General features: G+C 41.4%; 1 protein-coding gene across 5 annotated transcripts in view; it reads right to left on the bottom strand.

Annotated features, from left to right (window-relative positions):
* Bbs9 (Bardet-Biedl syndrome 9) overlaps positions 1–21,711 on the bottom strand; it is a 322,522-nt gene that overhangs the window by 56,479 nt on the left and 244,332 nt on the right. For all 5 annotated transcript variants that reach the window (XM_013035169.1, XM_013035167.1, XM_013035170.1 and 2 more), the window contains one exon: positions 16,758–16,940. In XM_013035169.1, coding sequence (XP_012890623.1) covers positions 16,758–16,940 — 183 coding nt within the window. The remainder of the gene's footprint in view (positions 1–16,757; positions 16,941–21,711) is intronic.

The raw sequence follows: 21,711 nt of genomic DNA, 5'->3' as shown, positions 1-21,711 counted from the left end.
GATGCCAGGACCTATCTATTCCCACTTCAATGTCAAGTGATAAAAAGTGACACAGAGCAAAGAAATGGGCCATTACCTATTTCTGCTGGGAAAACCCTGGCTGTAGAACCAGTGAAGATGACCTGGAGAGGCACCATTAGGGCTGCATAAGACCTCAGTATCACCACAGAGGATTCCAGAGCCCAGGGAGGACCACTTCCAGTGGGCTCAGATAAGACCAGCAACAAGGAGGGGTATGCAGCAGAAGAGGAGTTGAGGGGCTCCCACTACACATCCTAGAGGAGCTCCACAGATGACTGGCTAAGATCTTTTTGGGGGTGTGTGGAAATACAGGTCTTAAGGAACACAACAGGGAAGTTGGGTTCAATCTGACTTAATTTGGGTGGGTTATCAATGTGACTCCATTTGTACCCAAATACTGAGAAGGTCAAGACACTGAATGAATGTATCCTCACAGACTGTAGAACAGCCCAAGCCTCGTGTATCAGGGGCAGGACACATGCAATTTGGAGATGGGGTGTTTCTGGATCCTTCACCTAGCACCCTAACCTTCAAAGTTGCCTTGACGAGCCACCTCTCACATACGCAAATGGATAGTGTTACTCTCAGGTCTCAACTCCTGGCTCCATATGCTCCTGTTCCAGGGCACTCTCCCCTGCCTCACATGAGTCCATACTTTCCCCTCCCTTAGACCCTCAGCTGCAGTGTTCAGTGTCTCCTCTTTGCTAGGCCAATCCCCACATAGGACAATGCAGGCCCTGCCTTCCAAGGGCAGTGTTTCTAGGTCCCTCCTTTGAGCCTCAGCTCTCTTATACCTAGTGTTATCCCAACTCTCCCTGCCCTGTACTGTAGTCCCTGCTTGCAGGTCCAGTTCCCCACCAAGTATCCAGAGCTCTCCACATCACTACACTGTTTGGCACACTGACTGTGGTCCTAAAATAGCGTTTCTGAGATTTAGAACCAGGCAGGAACCTAGATTCCAGAGGTCTTGGAGATCTTCCAGGATTTCCCCAAGATCCTTTGTACTCTAGTAGCCACCTGTGTAGGCATGGTGGTCTTCAAGGTCCACAGTTATACTGCTGTTTGAAGCAGTTCATTCTTCTCAGGACATTAGTGTCCAGTGATAGGCACTCCACTTCCAGGCCCAACCTGCCCCAGTGACCCTTATTCTATACCCTATTCTATACCTACCTAAGTCTAACCCTCTGCTCTTCATGACAGCTCTCAATAGGTGTCAAGACTCTCTCCTCCTGGTTCTTCCAGTTCTTCCTTCTATAAACATGTTTCAACTCCAGCAGGACCACTCTTCTCTGAACAGGTTATACTTTGAGACACTTAAAAACATGTACAGTTAAGTAGAGAACTCCAAACTGGCCCTAGGACACCAGGCTGGGCTGGGAATGCAGCCATTTTCTGGGAATGTCCTATGTACCAGGCTGGCCTTGGGTCATCTATGCTCTCCTGGCAGTTGCACTACACCCCTGATTGACAGACACCCGTAGCAGGTCACTTCCTGCTTGGAAGACTTCCCCTTCCAAGCTTTATGCGGTTGATTCTTTAAACCAAACACAGAATTCTCCATATATTCAACTAGAGAGCTCATTGTCATGGTCTGTTAATTGGGCCATTTGCTTCCATGACACATTTGCCCATTTTCTATTGTAGATGCCCCCAGACAAATTAATAAGGAAAGAAATTATTAGAAAATGAACTTGAAAAATGTTTCAGGACTTCGAAGACTAAAAACCAAACCACTAACAAACAAACTACTGGTTGCTACAAAGACATCTCTCTACTAACACAGAAATCTGAACTAGACAAATATATAATACTGGCTTTGTATTTCAATAATAATGGCAAGTGGTAAGACCACAAAAAGTAGCACAGATGTCACTGAAGAGGACAAATTCTCAAGTTGCTTTTGACAACAACCTCTGGAGTGGAAGAAGGAAAGATACTTGAATATAAATGGACTCTGTGTGATCTGTGGTCATTTCGGCATTAAATATTTTTTATGGACTATTCATTTATTTCCAGCCTAAAAGTCTAAGCAAACTGCTGCCTCCATAAATAGTAGTTTATAACATAGTCTAAGTAGATACTGCATTTACTTAACACAAAGTACCACTACAGAATTCTTTCTCTACTGCCAACCTGGGGATCAAACTAAAAGCCATGTCATGTTTAGGCATTTGTCATGGATAATTCTTTAATACAATGAGGCATGATGCCAATGCTTCAGGAAGATTGCTACTAAAATATGGTTATTATTTGGAGGGCCTGAATTTCTGCATATATTCAGACATGATAATAGAAGGGAATAATAGATCATAGAGGGGAATGTTTATGAGATGAAAACAGGAGTTTGATGTGAACATGTGGTATGATGGATCCACTAAACAGACATACAGTGCATGACCTCAAGAAATGTGAACTGTCTCTGTGGGATTGAGGACAACTCTAGGGGGAGAAGTCCTTAAAAGGAAGCCACCTTGACCACTTTTCTGGTGTCTATTACTTTTATTGACAGCCCTGTATCTAATTTAACCTAATTCTCCTTCCCTCCCTCCCCCGCCTCTCAGACACAGACACACACACAGACACACACACACACACACACACACACACACACACACACACACAACTACTTGTAGAGCTGCATATCACTATTACTAAAAATGGGCTTCATACTGTAAGAATGAAAGAAAAGTCTAGAAGGGTGCTAAGCAAGTGCCAGGCAGTGAGAACAAGTGTTTGTTTAGATTTTTTTTTTTGGTGGGGGGGTCTGGTCATGGGGCCTGAACTCTGGGCCTGGGTGCTGTCCCTCAGCTCTTCAGCTCAAGGCTAGCACTCTACCACTTGAGCCATAGTGCCACTTCCAGCTTTTTTCTTTTTGCTTATGTGGTACTGAGGAATTGAACCCAGGGCCTCATGCATGCAAGGCAAGCATTCTACCACTGAGCCACCTTCCCAGCCCCTTGTTTAGATCTTATACCCTCAACTTTATTATAAAGTCTCACTTGAACTGCGAGTTGAAACAACAGCAAGTATGAAGCGGAAAGGAGGGAGAGAAGGGGGAGAAGGGAGAGGAGGGAGAGAGAGGAAGAGGAAGGAGAAAGGAAAGGAAGGTGGGTAGAAGGAAAGAAGCAAGAGAAAAAGGAGGAAGGAAGGAAGGAAGGAATTGAACTGTGCATGTCATTCTATTGCATTTTACAAGCCTGAAAGTATTAGAGATTCCCCATTTCACTGGACTTGGGGGAGTTGAGTGTACTTTGTTGACTCTAGTGTGGATAACGAGGAGTTCGGCCCTACCCACATACTTCTGTTGTGGTTCTCTACCCGAGCCCCTGCCTCAGGAGCCTGCTTGAGAAGCTGCTCTCACAGACTGGGCTGCAGCATTCCTGCCTGATGCCCTCGAGGAACTGGACCTGGTCAGCCTGGCTGCCTGATCTCTCCAGTCTAAGCCACAGCTGTGCCTACTCCCCAGCATGGCTGCCTGGCTAGCTCCCACATTCCTGTGTGAAAACTCCATGCTCCATGTAGGTCCAGTTAGTACAATAAAGTTAATTCCCTCAGTGTCAACCAAAACAACCAAAGGAACAAAGAAGCTAGAGTACTATCCCCTGTGAATTAAAAAGGGGGGCTGAAGAGAGCTTCTGCCTTAACCTCACTCACCTCCCCACTTACGGCATGGCCTTGGACAACTTGCTGACCCTCTCTGGGGTATGCCTGGGGTCTCCACAGAACATGAATATCACTAGTTACTATGTGCTTCACCCAGCAAGTAGACAGAGGCAGATGTACTCCAAGCCAATATGGAATAAGCGACTTGCTCAATCCTGCTTTATTGAATTAAGAAAATAGAAGTACACCACCAAAATTCAATGTGTAAAAACATCCTTCAACTTTTTAAAGCAAAATTATAAATTCCTGTGAACTTATGTTTGTAATAGAAACACTACCACATCCTAAATTACAGGAGTACAGGGAAAACCCACAAAATGCCACTGTAGCATTGATTGCTAAATCTGCACAGAGAAAACATTAAAAAGATCTGTCAAAGGAAACACATGCTGGTCAAGGGGGCATAGTGTGGCCCTGGTTATGGTGAAGGAGGGAAGTTCCACATGTACCACCAGTCAGTCTTGTGTTTATACATGAAGGCAAGATAATTCTTATACTGTATTCATGTATCCTTTTAAAAAGTTGTATCAAAGGGAAATACATGTCCCCTTGAATACAGGAAATGATTCATAATGAAATTATTGGTATTCATGACTGATATATGAAGCCTAATGGTTATTACTTTGTACCAGACTATATTTAGCCAAGATAAGCAGAATAATTGTATGAAGGATCATTATAAAACTAAGAATAAGTAAAACCTTTTAGTTGAAAATTACATATTTTTGAAGGAATACTTGTTTTTCAGGATTTACCTAATGGTTAGATTATTTCCAAAGAATAAATTTAGTAATTTCCTGTCATGTAAAAAGGGGTCAAAATATTGAGCTAGTTACCATTTGAGAAAAAAATTAGTTCTTAGAACTAGATACGAGTGGTTCATGCTGTAATCTTACCTATTCAGGAGGCTGAGATCTGAAAAATCACAGTTTGAAGCTAGCCTGGGCAAGAAAGTCTGTGACACTATCTAATTTAACCACCAAAAAAGTGGAGCTCTGAATTAAGTGGTAGAGTACTAGCGTTGAGCAAAAAACCTAAGGTACTAAACACAGGCACTGAGTTCAAATCCCAGGACCAGGACAAACAAACAAAAATAAAACAAACATCAGTTCTTTAAACTTAAAATACAAAATAAAAAACTCTCAGTTATATGGTCTATATGGCATCTCAATGAGTTAGAAATCATATTTGTGGGTCTTTATATAAAGTATTGGAAAAAATAGTCTCTTCAACTTTTTAAACTCATTGCTAGTAAAATTAAAATGATCCCACATGAAAACTATTCCCTCTGTGTAATTACCCAACATAATTCCTTTTTGTTTTCAACTGAGCTGTTTAGCTTTTGAAGCTTTTTTTTTTCATGACAGAAAAGCTGCAAATTTCTGCAGCTTCATCCAAAATAAAACAGGCTTATCTACTCAGCTTTATGAACACTTGAGTATACTCCTTCCTAGCAGGTATGTCTGTGAGTGTGTGTGTGCGTGTGTGTGTGTTTGAGAGAGAGAGAGAGAGAGAGAGAGGTAAAGAGAGTGTATGTGTGTAGTTGAGAGAGAGAGAGAGAGGTAAAGAGAGTGTGTGTGTGTGTATGTGTGTAGTTAAGAGATAACCCAATCTGGTATCATGTTTACTATGTAACCCAGACTGAACTCCAACTCAGGGTATGCTAGCCTCAGCCTCAAAGGTCCTGGGATGACAGGCTGTGTCACCATGTCCGGCTTCCAAAACTTCTCTGACAAATAGAAGCTAAGTAACATTTGTGGTTGCTGCGGCACACAAAGGAAGCACAGGTTTTCTCACACCAGTCTCCTCTGATCCTTCCTTTCTCTCCTTAGCTTATGCTTTTTGAGGACCCAGCATTTGTGACCTGTTCTACCACTAGAGATAGAAATAGAAGAGATAGAGATAGAAGCCTACGCAGTAGACTACCTGAATTTTATGAAACTTGATCCTAGCTGGCTATAATCAGATTTAAGAAATAAAATATTAATAAAACAAAACAATGATGTCTGATGGAGCAAATGACATGTCAACATTAAAGTTTGCTTCAGGCAAAAGCTTCCATCACAGGCACTATTCTGAAGTGAAGTAGAAGAAAAGGAGGAGGAGGTGGAGGAGGAGGAAGAGGAAGGGAAGGAGGAGGAGGAGTCAACAACAATGACAACTATGATGACTAGAAAATCCAGTTGATAGTGAAAATTCCAGGGGAAGGCTACTCTATGATGATGGATGATATCATTTGGGCCAATTTTCCACTTAGAATAACTAATGTACACACATATGTACATACATAATGCATTATATATATACACATATGTGTATGCGTGTGTGCTTTCTTCAAGGCATAGGAATCTAACAACACAACCAACAATTACCAGATGCTGGGGTGATGGGGGCTCAGAAGGGTAAGCCCTGAAAATGAGTCTCTTCTCAGTCACTGGCTGTGTGCTGTGACACTGGCCAGACTTCTTCTCACATACGGTGTACACTAGTTTTGCCCATATATATATATGTATATATGAAGGATTCAGCATGGACCATGAAAAGACATTAGAACAGATTTCAGGAGACCTGAGCTTCTGACTGAAACTTTCCATTTAGTTTTACAACTCTGGAAAGTTATTTCATTCTCAGGTCCCTGGTTTCCTCACTGGTATAAACCTAGTAGGACAATAATATTTCCCTTGATAGGTCTTGGTAAGATTTACCAAAGTAGGTAGGTAATACTATGCTAAGACTCTTAGGAGAGTCCTCTCTGAAAGCTTGGCTTTTTTGTGCAGGTTCACTTCATTAACAAAAAACTAACTGGAGCTCTGTGTACTAGAAAATGTGCTGAAAACTTTACAAATGACATTTCAACTCATTGCTACTACTACCCTAAGCCATAGATAATATAATGTCCAAATGAGGCTCACTTATTAAGAGTAAGGGCTACAGGCCAGGCATGGTGGTGCATGTCTATAATCCCAACTATTTTGGTAGGTGGTCCAAGACCACCAAGGCTAAGTTAATGTGAGACCCTACATGAAAAACAAAAGCAAGCATAGGGATGTGGTTCAAATGGCAGAGAACTTGCCTTTCAAGAGCTAGTTATTGAGTGTCCAATATAGCAATAATAACAAAAAGAAGGAAGTGGAGGGAGGGGAAAGCGAGGGAAAGTGGAAGCTGGAATGGAGGGGAAAGAGGAGGAGAAGTAGAAGTTGTAAAGAACTGAAGACTGTGCGGCTCATGTCCCAGAAGCAGCAGCAGAAACAAGAATTCAAGACTGAAAGGCCCATGTCCCTGACCCTTCTGCTCCAGAGCTCTTCTTTCCCAGTTCCCTATGCATCCCTCTGTTTCCTATGAGCAGTCCTGCCAGTAGGCTCTTTCACTATGCGGAACTTTAAACAGGGAAAATTTATGGTCATAACTAACATACTCACAGAATCAAAATTTCTGTCAGCTTCTTTATCAATGGGCATCACCTGCTGATAATTAAATCATTGACTGTGCAAGCAAGCACAGAAATCTGTGTCAGTTTGATTCCATCAAAGCTTATAGAACCTGCTAGACAGATGAGACTGACTAGAAATGTCCACAGATATCCAGCTCCTGTAACCCAAAGCCAGACTCCACTCTGATTCAGAATGTGAATAATTACCAATGCTCCTGGGCAGGACTCACTGATAAAAATCTCTGGGAGCCTCCAATGTTACTAGAAAACCTTAAGACCCTCAGTGCCCACATAATTAACCCAGTCCTAGGAAATCTACAGGGACATCCAAGACAAAAGAGGAACCATGGGGGGTTACCAGGAAGCATCAATTCCTGCACTGACAATGCCATGTCTTCAATGGAAAAGGAATTACACACTCAAGGGAAAAATGTCCCAAAATACACAAAAACCATTGATTTCAGTGCAAGTAATGCATGGTCCTTTTCCTTCTGTACTTCTCTCCTCCCTTTAATTATTTTGGATCCCTCAGGACCACCCAGAAGCTTCTGTGTTTTAAGATGTGGCTACCTACTTCTTTTTTGTCAGGGCTACCAATGGATACAAAACTACAGGAAGAATCTCACACTGGATTTCTATTGCTGTTTTCTTCAAACAGAATTCAAATGCAGAAAAAATGTATTCAGAACAACTGAGCTGCTTATCGTTCAATGTTAGGATCATTTTTCATAGCTCTGAAGCTAAAAGAAAAATAGCTAAAACCTCAAAGCTGTAATTATTTCTGAAGAGCTATGTTTCTCCCCATACTGATCCTAATTTAAAGTATCTTTTAATATTAAAGCACCAGCCATCTATTTACTTAATAAACAATTATTTAGGGCTAACTGGTATATTGCTTATAGATTTCTTCTTATTCAAACCCAAGGATCTTATATGATAAACTATATGGCTGAGTAAGTTTCCAAAGAGCTTTTTCAATGATTATTTTTATTTATTTATTTATTTTTTGTCGGTTGTGGGGCTTGAACTCTGGGCCTCAGCTCTTCAGGTCCAGGCAACCACGCTACCACTTGAGCCATAGCACCACTCCCTTTTTCAATGATTATTTAAAGATTTTATGTGATTAAAAAATATTACCAGTAGGCACTGGTGGCTCATGCCTTCATCATGGCTATTCAGGAGGTGGAGATCAGGACAACTGTTCAAGGTCAGCCTAGGCAAAAAGTTCCCAATTACAGAGGAAGCATAAATGGACTGAGGTCCAGACCAGTCTAGACAAAAACCAAGACCCTTTATAAAAAAAAATAAAAGCTGAGACCAGATCTGGATGGCTGCTCTCCTCATCTTCAAAACTGAAACAGTTCTTGGAGGACATTAACAGCGAACTCTGGATAGATGCTCAGAGTTTTGTACAAGTCTAAGGACATAGAACTGGGTAAATATTTGTTCAAAGTGGATTTGAATCCCAATCTGGTATAGTTTTCTAGTCACCTAATATAGCAGTTTACATTTTCCAACTTTTAGCATTCAGGTTGTTTCAGTCTCTCATAATCAGAAACACTAGGAGACCAAATGGATTTTAGTTTACTGCTTTTCTGTGCATTAAGAGTCTTGATGTAGGATTTTATGTTTTACGATCCAAATTTTCCTAGCGCAATCTATGGAAAAGAAGTATCAGAAAAAGGCAGGTATGTCTATTTTAGTACATCTTTGCTAGGCTACTTATGACTAATTTGCTACATCAGTGTACCCAACAGTTGCTTTCACCTGCATCTGTTTAATCACTGGTAAACCTCATGTTCACTTATTTGAACTATGAAGATGTATGAGCAAACTATGAATGTACAATCATACAATACAACAACTGTTCCATTCTGAGAAGAGTGTCAAGAGTACTGTCCCTGTGTAAGCATCAGAGGGAACTGACATAAACTAAGCCATCTCTGGTGTCACAAGGTGACACAGTCTGATGGGATTCCTGTTCCACCTATCTAGATTTCTGACTGTCTTTTGGAAAGATCAGGCTTTATTCTTCTACAATATTTGGCATAATTTACAAAAGAAGGAGCATACAAAGTAGAGGTAGGATGCTTCCTTTTCAAACCATGACTTTAAAAATCTGTACAGTTGCTGGAAAAGCATTTGTAATTCTGTGAGACATTATGAAAATAAGGGAATATCAAACAGTCATGTATCTAATTGCTTTAATCCTGCAGGGATGTAAAAGAATCTGCCCTTACATTGATCAGAAATATAAGACGGACACATGTGACAATGTTAGAGTATATAATGAGAGCTAAACTGTGTCATACCCCCAGGTGAAATTCACAGGAGAATGGAAGCCAGAGTAAAAGGGAGGAAATGAAAACTGATATGTTTCTCAACGAGGGTAGGTGGGGGCAGGGGTGGGGGACACTACCAGCCCTGATGTGATGAAAAGACATTGTGCCTTTCTACAATATCAGAGGGAAGCTGGGGAAATGCAGAAAGGAGTTTTAGAAGTCAGACATAAGGGAACTCTATGGAAAAGAACTCAACAACCGTGTACCTGGGCTTGGTGTTCAAACTGTATGCAGGGGCAACAAGCCACAGGAAATGTGGGGGCAGATGAGCAGCAGGAGGGCAGAGGACACCACTGTAGAAATGGGAAGAAGGTCAGCTTTGGTGCCACCATAGGAAACCAGGTGAAAAACTCAGGGCCTGAACCAAGGGTGTGTTTTCCACAAACACTTCCAAATGAACACCAGCAGGAGCAAACATGTGGAGACTTGGGGTGGGAGTGCAGGGCTAGGGGAGAGAAGAGGGCACGAGGGGGAGGGCACTGGGTTAAAAGCATCACCCATTTCTGCATGAACATTCAGAAGAATGTCATCACAGAAATGCCAAAATCATTTCTTGGCAATCTGTAATTTGTAAAGGCATTTTCAATCAACTTAATAGAATACATTCCTAGCCAGGAATTAAAATTAAGAGGCATTATGAGGAAGAGGATTATGATTTTCCTCACTGTGGTTCTATGAATTTTACTTATTTTGTTATTTACATCTAAGTCCCATCATATTTCACCACAGTTTTGAGGGGACAACAGGAGAAGAATGATGCTTTTCCATTCATACTTTTCAAATGTGTCCACTAAAGTAATATTTCATATTTCATATAAACAAGAGAAATTTAAAGGCTGTGCATCACAGTCTGCAATGGAATAGTGCACAACTGTATTGTTTAGCTCCTATTCTGGCAGATTTCAGTTATTTTAGTTTTAAAAACAGCAAGGAAGTCACCAGAAAGACCCTGGCATATTCAACCCAAGTGAAGTAGAATTTTATTCAAGCCAGTAACAGCAGTTACATCTAACTAGCAACAACACAGGGCCTGTGGCCATCAGGAGCATAAACCTAATTCTTCATGTTTATCTCGCTGGCTAAGATCATGGGAATTTCCAAAATATTTACTTTGTACACTAAGTTCCCATAGGCAGTTGTAATTGTGATGATACTTGAACCACCACAAAGGCAGATTTAATACTGACACCAGACTTCCTCTTCTTGTTTGCCTTTAAGAAGTGGTCATTAATAATGGTAACAATTAGCCATCTCAGTCATCACTCAATCCAGACAGCAGACACAATGGCCCTTACATCACATCTGACCTGTGACGTAGATGCCTTAAACCTTTAATGAGGATTTCTATTATAAACATCTGTTTTCTCACATAAACCAGGTTGGACATGCTAAGTTTCTCTTTCCATATCAGTTTGTAAATGGAATAATCAATCAAATAGTAAGACTGTAGGTCCAAATCTCTCTCCCCCACTGATGTAAATTTCCATCTTAAGCTTTCCCAGGGAGTTTGAAAGTTCAATACTAGGAAAGGTAACTATTAAAGCCTTAGGAACACAATAAAGCTTTTCTCTTTCAAATGGTAGATAACATCTACCAACGATATTGAATGTACTGTGGAAGAAAAGAAAAAGTCAAGCAAAATGCTCTGCCACGTGCCAATATTCCTTCCCAGTCCAGTACTATGAAACTGGGTCCCAAACCTGAGCCCTATTGCTATCTTCATCAGAGATGTCTGGAGCTATGTGAATATACATAAACATTAGAAAAGAAGTCTGATACAACCCACATGGAAAGAACCACACTGTTCCTCCTTGCTCTCTTGCAATTTGCTGGATGTAGAATCTTAGTCATCTCAGCCATTTACTAGGATAAGGAGAAGGGGATCTGAACAGAGAACAGGGAGAAGAGGACCCATCCACATACCAACTCCAAATGAAGGGCCTACCTAGAATGCTGTACTGAGGAGTATCTGAAGATCATACGCATTTCAATGGGAGAGAATTCACAATGGTTACAAGGTGAGATCTGCCTTGGAATACTGGTCAGCTTTCTGTCACTGTGACAAAACAGTTCAGGAAATCAGCTTGTAAGCAGGGGAGGTTTCTGTGGCTCACAATTTGGGAGGATTCAGTCTGTGGATGCTTTGAACCTGAGGAGAGGAAGTACATCAGGGTGGGAGCATACAGAGAAGGAACTGCTCACCTCATGACAGCCAGGAAACAAAGGAGAGATGGGAAAGGCCTTGGGTCCTTGATGACATCACTTCCTTCCATTAGACCTTACTCACTACCTCTATTTTTTCCACTTCTACGTCCTCCCAATAGTGCCACAGGGGAGCAACCAAGCCTTCAACACAGGGGTCCTTGAGCAAAATGGGAGGGTGCCTGCCTCCTGTTCTTCCTTATGGAGATGCATGAAATCCAGAGAAGTCTCTTGTTCCTGAGAGTGCCTGCAGAGGATCAACAGATTCCCAGGATACCAGAAATATGATCTACTGATTCAAAAACCATGACAGACCTTACTGTCAGTATCCTACCCATTTTCATAGGTTTATTAAAATGTGTTGACATGAATTCCTCTGATAAAATCTGTTTTCTTTCTTTATCACTAGAACTGTGCACTAGAACTGTCTTCAGAGATGAAAATGTTCTAAACTACCCAGTGTAGTAAACACCCATCATGTGGCTGCAAAGCAGATGAAATCTCCCTAAAGTTCTAATTACAATTTAATTGATTTAGATTTCAGCAAGTAGCTACCATATTGGACAGCACAGAATTAAAATGCTTGTTGGTAATGTAGAAGTGAAAGCACAAAGGGTAAGATCTCAGTCTGTTTAGTTTATTATTAAGGTATTCTGTGCAACTAGAGTACTAAAAACAATAAATGTTCAGTAATACTCAATGAATGAATAATTACACATGGCTTTGTAGCTTTTAGCTTCTATGTATGCAGCACCACAAGAGGAAGACACATCCATGCTACAGTTAAGCCCTCATACTCAAACCACTAACAGAGCCCTCACAGACACTAGCAGACAATATTTTCAATAAGACGATCTGTAGAGGTATGTATTTAAATTCTGCACTGAGAATTCAAATACTATGCAATACCTTTGGCACTTCATCAGAAGGACATAGAAATCGTTTGCAAATTACCCTATTGAGGGCTAAGAGTACAGCTCACTGGTAGATAGTGTGCTTAGCATACATGTGGCCCTCCATTCAATACCCACACAGACATACAGATACACAGACACACACAAAATGGCCTCTCACTGATAAAATATGACTTTGGACTAAATGACCATCAGGGAAGTTGGTGGTGACAGTTTTGGATTATCAAGCCTTGATGGCAGAGGGCTTAAGAGCTCCCCTGGAGTACCAGGCACAACATGGAATGTTCTTAGAGCGAAGGTAGTCCCACAATGCCACTGTGGGGGATGTCAGTCTCAGCAGTCCCCAGTGTGGAAGAAGTGGTGAGAATGGGAAAAAATTAATAAAGAGAAGCCAAAGAAAACAATTGATGACTTCTGTTCCACACACAGTGGTATTTTAAACAAATACTGAGAGTGTAGGGCAAACAGCACTTTTGGTTTTCCTTTGCAATAGTAAATTCTAAATGAACATAATGCCATTGGGGATACCGTAGTCCTGACTTGGCTGTGGATTGTGACACACACTGTCTAGGCGGCAGTACTTATGCAGAGATCTAAGTATTCAATATACAAAACGAAGCCTTCCCTCCTCTTCCTTCTGCAAACATCATCCACATGTCCAAACTTCTCCCAGCCCACACGTATTCTGCCATCTTCCCTCAACCCAAGCATCTAGATGACATTCAGATTCTTGTGGTATCGTAATCGCTTCCACATGGGACTCTGTCTCCACATTCTGGTGAGAGACTCTTTTCTTCCTGCCTCACCCTCCTTCCAGCTGCATAGCTCATTCTCACATCTCAGTGGGATTCCCATCACATAACATTTATCTGTGAAGTCTCTAGGCATTACAGAGGACTGAGAGCCAGCATGTCAAAACCACATACTGCCTGCGTCTGTCCTCAAGAATGAAAAAGGAATTCTTTTTTCTCAAGACATATAAGCTGTCTCAATAGTGTAAGTCCAAAGTGAATACCACAACCCAATTAAGGATGAAGAGCATAGCAGGGAGTATTAAAATGTCTTTTCTGATTCAGTCTTCTCCAAATTACATTTTTATCTGGTGTCTTGTCTCATTAATGACTCCAATAGATGTAACGAGTATGCACACCTTCACATCTCACTGAATTCAGAGGAGCATTAGAAGAATTTGCCTCTATGTATTCTAGGAGGTATGAGAGAGAGGTACAGAGGCAGGAGGGGTACCCTAGGACGAGACCATGTCTGTTCACCTGCCCATGGATGAACATTCTGGAATTAAAGAGTAGGAGTTGATTCCCCGAGGAGACTGTGGTCTTTCCTCCTGAGAAATTCCTCTGCCAGTATGTAAGTCTATAGTAAGTATGTAGCTTCAGGGCTAGCATTTTGAGCAGTGAATACAGGGACCTGGGTTCAGGAGGACCTTCCTCCTGAGAGAACGTTTTGCTGTCACTATCTTGACAATCTCTAATTTTGTCTTTGAACTTAGGTTCTGTACATAACATTGATGGAGTTGTATGTGAAAGAAGATGGGCACAGCAGGTGCTTCTCTCTCCTTTCCACCCACCGGCACTCAGTGCGGTCAGCTACGAAGGCCATGGCTCAAGGAAGGACAGCAGGCAAGGTTGGGGAAGGTGTAGGTCAGAGCTGAGGACTGGGGGCATGACAGCCTGGAACGTTTCTCACCAGGACCAGAATGTGTTTCAAATGAAGAAGGGAGACAACAGAGTCAAGGAACACAAATGAATGAGCTGAGGAAGCCCATTATCTTCCTTCCTCTTTTCTTCCCTATTATCCAGCAATTCTATGAAAATGATGGCACAGAAGGAAAGGCAATGCATTCAGGCCTGCCTTCCTTACTGACCAGCTCAGGGAATTTGAGGGGGTGGAAAGCATACATTACGTGAAATAAAATTCAGTTTTGTGCAGCAGTTCCATAGTTCACAAAGAACGAAGTACATTTGTATGGACAAAAGGCAAGATATAAACTGTGTCACCAGTTCTCATATAACTACAAGGCTTTCACAGCCATTTCAAAGTAGCACTGCACATTTTAAAGACCAGTGACAACATCCCTACTAACAATTCAAAATGTTCTTTTCTTACTAAGGACACGAACCAGCGTATATATGCATACGTTGTTAGGCCTGTAGATTCCTTTATCTTTGGTGTGTGTGGGGAATGTTGCAGAATCCACAATGGGTTCCTGAAAGCAAGTAGTACCAAACCCTAGATTCACGACTGTCCTATCCATATACATCTATGATGAAGCTTAACTTATAAATTAAGCATAGCAAGAGATTGATGAAACTAATACAAATAGAGCAATTATAATAATATACTTCAATAAAATTATTTGAATGTGGCTTCTCCCTTTTTCTTCCAAGACAAGTATTAGTATTTCCATACTGCAGTTGACCTCAGGATCAGAGGACTGTGCTATCCATGAGTGCATAGCCAGCCATGCCCTACTTCCTCCCACCAAAGACTGTGCCATCTCCACCAGTCCCTCCAGGTCTCCTGGTTAACACTCCCCATCTTCTCTACTCATCCTCCAAGTACTGACTCTTCTGTGCTCAGACTTTTCCCAGGGTCTGGGGACATAAAAATGAGTATTCTTACTTCCTCAAGTATGTGAGGGGGAGGGATGAATAACCAGGAAGAAGAAGCACTCTGTGTCTGCCTCATTCTGTTAGAATTGTATGCAATACAAGGGCACAAACCATGGGCAATGGTGACTGCTAGCCTTCAATACTTCTCTACTCAGCTCAATTCCTCTCACAATGCCCCATTTCCATCCTAGAGCGAGGGAAGCTTAAAAACTGGGCCTCTTAATGGTGGGACTGGGGACTGAAGACAGCTGAGCCCCTCAGATTACTCAAGAGTTGATAAACCATCACTACTGTTTATATAAACACTATTTTTACTGCTGCATGTCTTCATTTCTATAGCTTCTCTAAGGTAAAGTTTAGTTGTAATGATACTTTTATCAGTATCCCTGTATCATCTGACACAGAAACATATATTCTAAATTTTTCCAATTTATTTATTAGCATTTTATTTAGGTCATAAAATAGAGCTTTTTCTTTTTCTTTAAATTTGACTCAGATGACAAAATTTTCAAAATCAAAATTTTCAAAATCTTGTTCATGACTGTTCTTGACTTTGCTCACTAAAGTACAATAACTATTGGTTAAAAAAATGCTTTGGAAGCAGACAGACCTGGGTTCAAGTCCTGTCAGTAGATTCAGAAAAGTACTTTACCATCAACATGGAACTACAAACAGTCCCAAGTCTAAGATTGAAAAAGACAATTCCTAGGAAATAATATAAATAATGGCTGACAAATATTTGAAAATGTCCATTTTAACACTATTAACGTTTTATATGGTGGTCCTATGTCTAGGCTTAAAAATGGTTTTGAAACCACTCATTCTCTGCAACTGGCTTCCTTCAGTACAAAACAATAGTTCGTGGATCCTAATTTCCCAGGTGTTTATTACTTCTTTGTAAATAACAGCACACAAAGGCCACCCATAATGGCATGTAGGGGTCACTGACACATGCTTTATGATTCAAGAATGAACATAGTTTTAGTTAAATAATTCTTTGTGAATAGCACCCTCATTTTCCCTTTTTAATTCAAAACTGTCTAATCAGGGTTGAGAGTAAAGGAGCTGTTGAGCTATTACAAAGAACTGTATAAAGGCAAGGAGCCATGCTTGTCATTTTTAGCAAGGCTATCTCAATTCCTTTTGACCTTCAAAGTGACACTTAAGTTTAAGGACATGGGCGAATTAAAATGCCTGATTGTTTTCTCTGGAAGAAAAGCAAAGCATTAGCTAAACTGAAGGTTTATGCCATTGCTGGGACCATCCAATGACTGTTCCCCTGGCTTCAAAGTGATTGAAGAGCACATTAAAACCTGGTGGGTATCATATAACAATAGACTATTACCTATTCTAAGCAGCTCTAGAAAGATAAAACGGCCTTCGAATAACACTTTTAGTATGGTTTGGAGGAAAGAAAAAAGCATTTTTGAAGAAAAATGCTTCTTCCTGCTTGTCATGAGATATCTTCCACCACGACCTCCCCCCTCCTCTCACTTACCCTCCTACCCCCTCTCCCCCCTCCCCCGCCATCACCCTCCCCCACAATGGTCCTCACCAATTCTTGTGTGTCTTCCTGTAGTGGCAGAAATGCAGCTTCCAGAATAGCAATCTGTTCAGCACTCAACTTCTGCCATAGCCCAATCAGCAGGATCACCAGATGGGTGGCACTCTTCAGTCTGGCAAATGACTGCAACAGATTGTCCTGGTTTTCCTCAATTGTGTCTGCTAGAGCGATTACCTGCCGCAATTACAAACTTCGGTTAGGGATAATTTCACAATTCTTAAGCCCTCAACAAATTGTGCTTGGCACACTTCTGTTTTTCTTTACAACCTGACAAACTTTGTCTTTCACAAACACCAGCTATGTTGAATAATAAATGAGTTATCATTCATCTGCCCACTTCCTTCTTTTTAAAAAATGTCCAAAGTAATTCCAAAGCCATATGGTCAAGGGATGAGAGAATCTATAGACTTAGCTTAATGGGGACATTGTTCTGCATCTGCTTCACCATTGGTTGACCTTCTTCAATAGGTGGTAATGTAAATAACCCCTAAAATTAAGCTCATACAGTCTGGCCATGGAGACTACTCAATTAAAATACACTTATCAAAACATTTGCCTTGAGGTTTAAAATAATTTTATTTATATCTTTTCTAGAAAATTCTCTTCTCTATCTGATACTTGTCTTTACATTTGGTGCTGTTGGGATACCCAGTATTTCTTTAGTATAACTAAAAAGCTGGTTATATTAAAACATTTGACCAGTTGAATAATGTAATATTTAACACAAATGTCAGGTACCAGTCCATAGTGACCTGGAGAAAAAAAATGTGTTAGCTTTACAATGCCAAATCTATTTAGGATAAAAATTGGCAGGAGTGAATAGAATTTGCTTTTCTTTTTTTAAAAAAAAAATTCCTTTTGAATAATCCTGTGGAAAAAGGAACTAAAGCAACAATTGGATGGAACACCGAAGCTGCCCACTGGTGTGTTACTTTATTTTAATGTCTTGGTGAATTCTGTGCTCATTAAAAGTAATGAACTGATGGCCCCAGAGGCCCAAGGCGTCTGACAGACCCTAGAACGGGAATAGCAAAAGCCAGGGCAACGAGCTTCTTTCTCTAAGAGGCTTCCAGCTGAGAGACGAGCTCAGATGAGATTCAGAGCTGGTATAGGAGATCCTTGCAGATATTTCATGGCTTATTGACAATGGCCCAAAGGCCTTGTTAAAAAATCATCATTCAAATGAGTAGTAGCTACATCTGTGTGGTCTCTGGACTTCCACGTGGGGAGAGGGACTAGAAAGGGGCTGTCCTGAGAGTGCCTGCAAGATATTAGAAAAGACCTACAAGTTAGGGAAAGGTCTTTACCCCAAGATTCGGTATAGACCAGGATTCTTTGGCCCTGGCTACAGGAGTTATAAAAGACAGTCATAGCTCACATGTAGTCTCCAGGGTACCAGGGGAGTTTGAACCACGACCAACACCACAAGAAGTGCTTCTTCGCCATCCGCCTATTACTGTGCTTTCTATTACTGTGCAAGAGCTTTCACAGCACACAAGAATCTTGTAATTTGTTGGAAAGGGGACATACATTCACAACCAATTAGTGGGAAGAAACATTACTATAATAATGTCCAAATTGTGCAGAACAGAAAGTGTGAAAAAAGTTAGCAAAGGATGGATTACTGTGGGCCAGAGTTAATATCCCTGGGGCATCTTTTACTCCAATGGGGCTTGGAACTCAATCCTTCCCCATTACTATGAGAAGTCCCCTCAAAGAGACAGGAGAGGCCACTTTCCTTAAACCAAAACACCTGGATTACAACCAACTTCTGTTAAAGTCTGAGTTTATACACTTTCTCTTCCTGCGACTGTTAACAATTACACCCCATTGTGGGGGGCTATCATATTGACACAGATGCTTATCATCCAAAAGCCTAGATCATGCAAAGATCAAGGTCATAAACACCTAGTGAGTGCCAGGTATGAACCGGAATTTTCAGGAAGCACTGTGAGGGACTCAAGGGAGACCATCTCATCTCTACCTTCAAAGGGTGGGTCCCAATAGAGAAAGGAAAACAGGCTATGAAGGCAAATACTGTAACCAAGACCCTCCACATTCTAGAAGAGAATCCCAATACACTGAGACTATTATTCTAATGACAATTTCTCTAATTAATGTGGGTTCCCTACATTCTTCTCTGGGTCACATTTAATTGGACCGCAAGTCTCAGCTAACAGAAGGAATCTGCTAGGACTGCATGCAAGGTGCACATGCTAACATGGGTCACGTTTGGCTTAATGCTCTGCTGCCTCTCTCCTGCAATTCTCAGTAACTTTATTTTTAAGCCTGTGTTTTGTAATTGAAGTCGATGTGTCAGTGGAGCACACATGTAAGTAAGTTGGGGTGATACGTTCTCTCATATGAGTTAAATGCTCTTATGCTTGCATCTAAAACTGGCTCTAGCAACGTAAGATTACTGATGAAATTCATGCTAACAACTTAGAATGTTTTTCCTTATTTAGAAAGATATTAAATAGAAAATTTTAGAAAAGATCATTGGAAATTACAATAAAGAGACCACTGAAGAAAGGAAGAGGTTTTCTGTTTGGTAACTGTTTTAACAGCCCTTTCTTCCTGCTTTTTTTAAACAAAGACTCCCTCATTTTCATTTCACATTGCATCCACAAATTAAATAGGCATACTGACCATACACATTGTAAATTAAAAAAAATGAGATTCCAACTTTAGAATCTGTCACACTCCAAGCCCTCTGGAGCTGCAGGCATGCCTAGGTTCAGAGGTGGGCATACAAACACAGCTGAGTGTGGAAGGCTCTAAAAAGGGGAAGGGAAGAAGAGGGGAGGGAGAAAAAGGAATGGGGAGAAGGAGAAGGCTGGCTGACTTGTTCAGCTACTCCCTACTCAGAACAAAGAACCTACTGTTCAACTTTGGGGAATCTCACAAGCCTTGTTAGACATCCATTACTAAAAATTAGATTGCATGAACTTAAACTTAAATGAATTATATTAAAAATGAAGGCAATAACCACTCAGAACTCATCATTTTCTATGATTATGTAGGCTTTCCAGATATTTGTTATTTATGCCTACTGTGTTCTGTTTTGTGAACACTGCAATGGTGGTCTATTGCCATTTCTGCCCATTTGCATTCAAAGACTTCACACTGACAACCTGAAATCAGCCACTGGAAGATTTTACAACATGGAACTCAATGAATGTCAGAGCCAGGCTTCCTGGCCTTGTCCAGCCAGGACCTTTTGTTAACTTTGTCAGCACACAAAGAGGTACCTGAAAAATGCCTCCAGAAGCACAAATGGTGAGAAAAGTTGCTTTGAAAGGGAAGGACACTTGAGCGAGTCAGAAAAACAAAGGCTGCTTACTGGAGAAGGGCAAGCATGCTAGTTCGGGAAGGAAAGGGTATTTGGTGGCAGTGAAAATGGAAGTTGGCCCACTGCTGTGGAGGAGGCAGAATGTCAAGGTGAAGGGCAGACAGTTAACCATGGGTACCAGGGAACCAGAGTATGGTGTGCTGCTGTTACCTGACGGAGCTGCGCTTAGTGGCAACCAGATCCTAACAAGTGTTTGGGACATCTGCTGCGATGTCCATGAAGGCTCTATGCACATTTCTGGCTACCACTAAGTATAACAGCATGTCAGTTCCCAGACCCATGCAACTTGCTGAACACAGCTGGGATGGAAGAACAGCGTGCTGAGAGACAGCAGCATAGCCATAGGCTCTTTCCTGAGCAGGGCCCCAAATCCATCAATCCAGGAAAAGCATCATCTCTCGGAGTTCCAATCTCAGTGGATGTATTTCTGTGCCATTGTGAAAATACACTGCTATCCCCAAATGTTCACAAAAATTGGAAAGACATGGAATAAACAACTCCTTATGTAAATTACCCCTGAGGAAAAGCCAGCTGACCTACTGGCCAGCATGAAATACTAACCAGATCCCTATGGTCTCAGTTTAGTTTCACACATAACAGCCAAGTTTACTTTGTTTTCCACAAGAGCCAAATGAATTTAGCAGAATTAGCATAGTAAAAAGAGCTGGAAAAACTAGACCCATCAAGACTCAGATCTGTGTGACTGAGGCCTAGAAGACCTCACAGTTCACCTGGAACTGAGAGAATAGAGGCCAGGCAGCTGCTAGGAGTTAAATCTGGGGGCTCATTGCTAGCCGAGCAAGCTGTGTGTTCCCTGGTGTTCAACAGCTACAGAAAGGAAGGGCTGTAGGAAACAATAAATGCTAACGACTTCAAGCACAATGTGTTGATGGCCTTTGTTTTGTTTTTTCAAATTGAAGGTTTCCAAATAAAATGGAGACCCCGAAGGACATCTCTGTCCAACTGCCATCTCAGTTGATGCCAAAGTAATGAGGCAGAGGCCCAGGGAGCTGCTTGAGGAAAACTCTCAACTAATAAAGTGAGTGTGAAATTAATCCCAAATACTTCCAGCTGCCAAGATAGGCTCTAAAATTGGTTACAGGAAAGCAGCAGCAACACAAGTAGACATGAATCATTCTATGTGAGCACGGACATGTCCAATTTCTCCACCTAAATGTACCAGAAGCCTCCAATCCAATGGGTGGTACCCAGAAACCCACTACATTGCTGGTCAGGCACCGTTTATCAAGGGCTGAGATTTAGCCAGGCACTGTACTCAAGGCCTTTCTACACAGTTTATCATTCTGTCCTCTTGACAGCAATTCAAACAGGAACTGTGGACTCCTTCCAGCCCCACCTCCTTTTGAGGAAACCTAAGTGTAGACCATTCTACATACTGGCTGTGGTCATGCAGAAAGACAGAGAGATGCCAGGGATCAGTCTTGTCTTCTGATCTCCTACCAACTGCCTTTTCTTCTTCTTCTTTTTTTTTTTTTGGTCCAGTCATGGGGCCTGAACTCTGGGCCTGGGCGCTGTCCCTCAGCTCTTCAGCTCAAGGCTAGCGCTCTACCACTTGAGCCACAGCGCCACTTC

The sequence above is a fragment of the Dipodomys ordii genome, unplaced genomic scaffold, assembly GCF_000151885.1.
Source record: "Dipodomys ordii isolate 6190 unplaced genomic scaffold, Dord_2.0 Scaffold205, whole genome shotgun sequence".
Taxonomy (NCBI): domain Eukaryota; kingdom Metazoa; phylum Chordata; class Mammalia; order Rodentia; family Heteromyidae; genus Dipodomys; species Dipodomys ordii.
The sequence above is the reverse complement of the archived record's forward strand: the minus strand, read 5'-3'. Positions and strand labels throughout refer to the sequence as shown.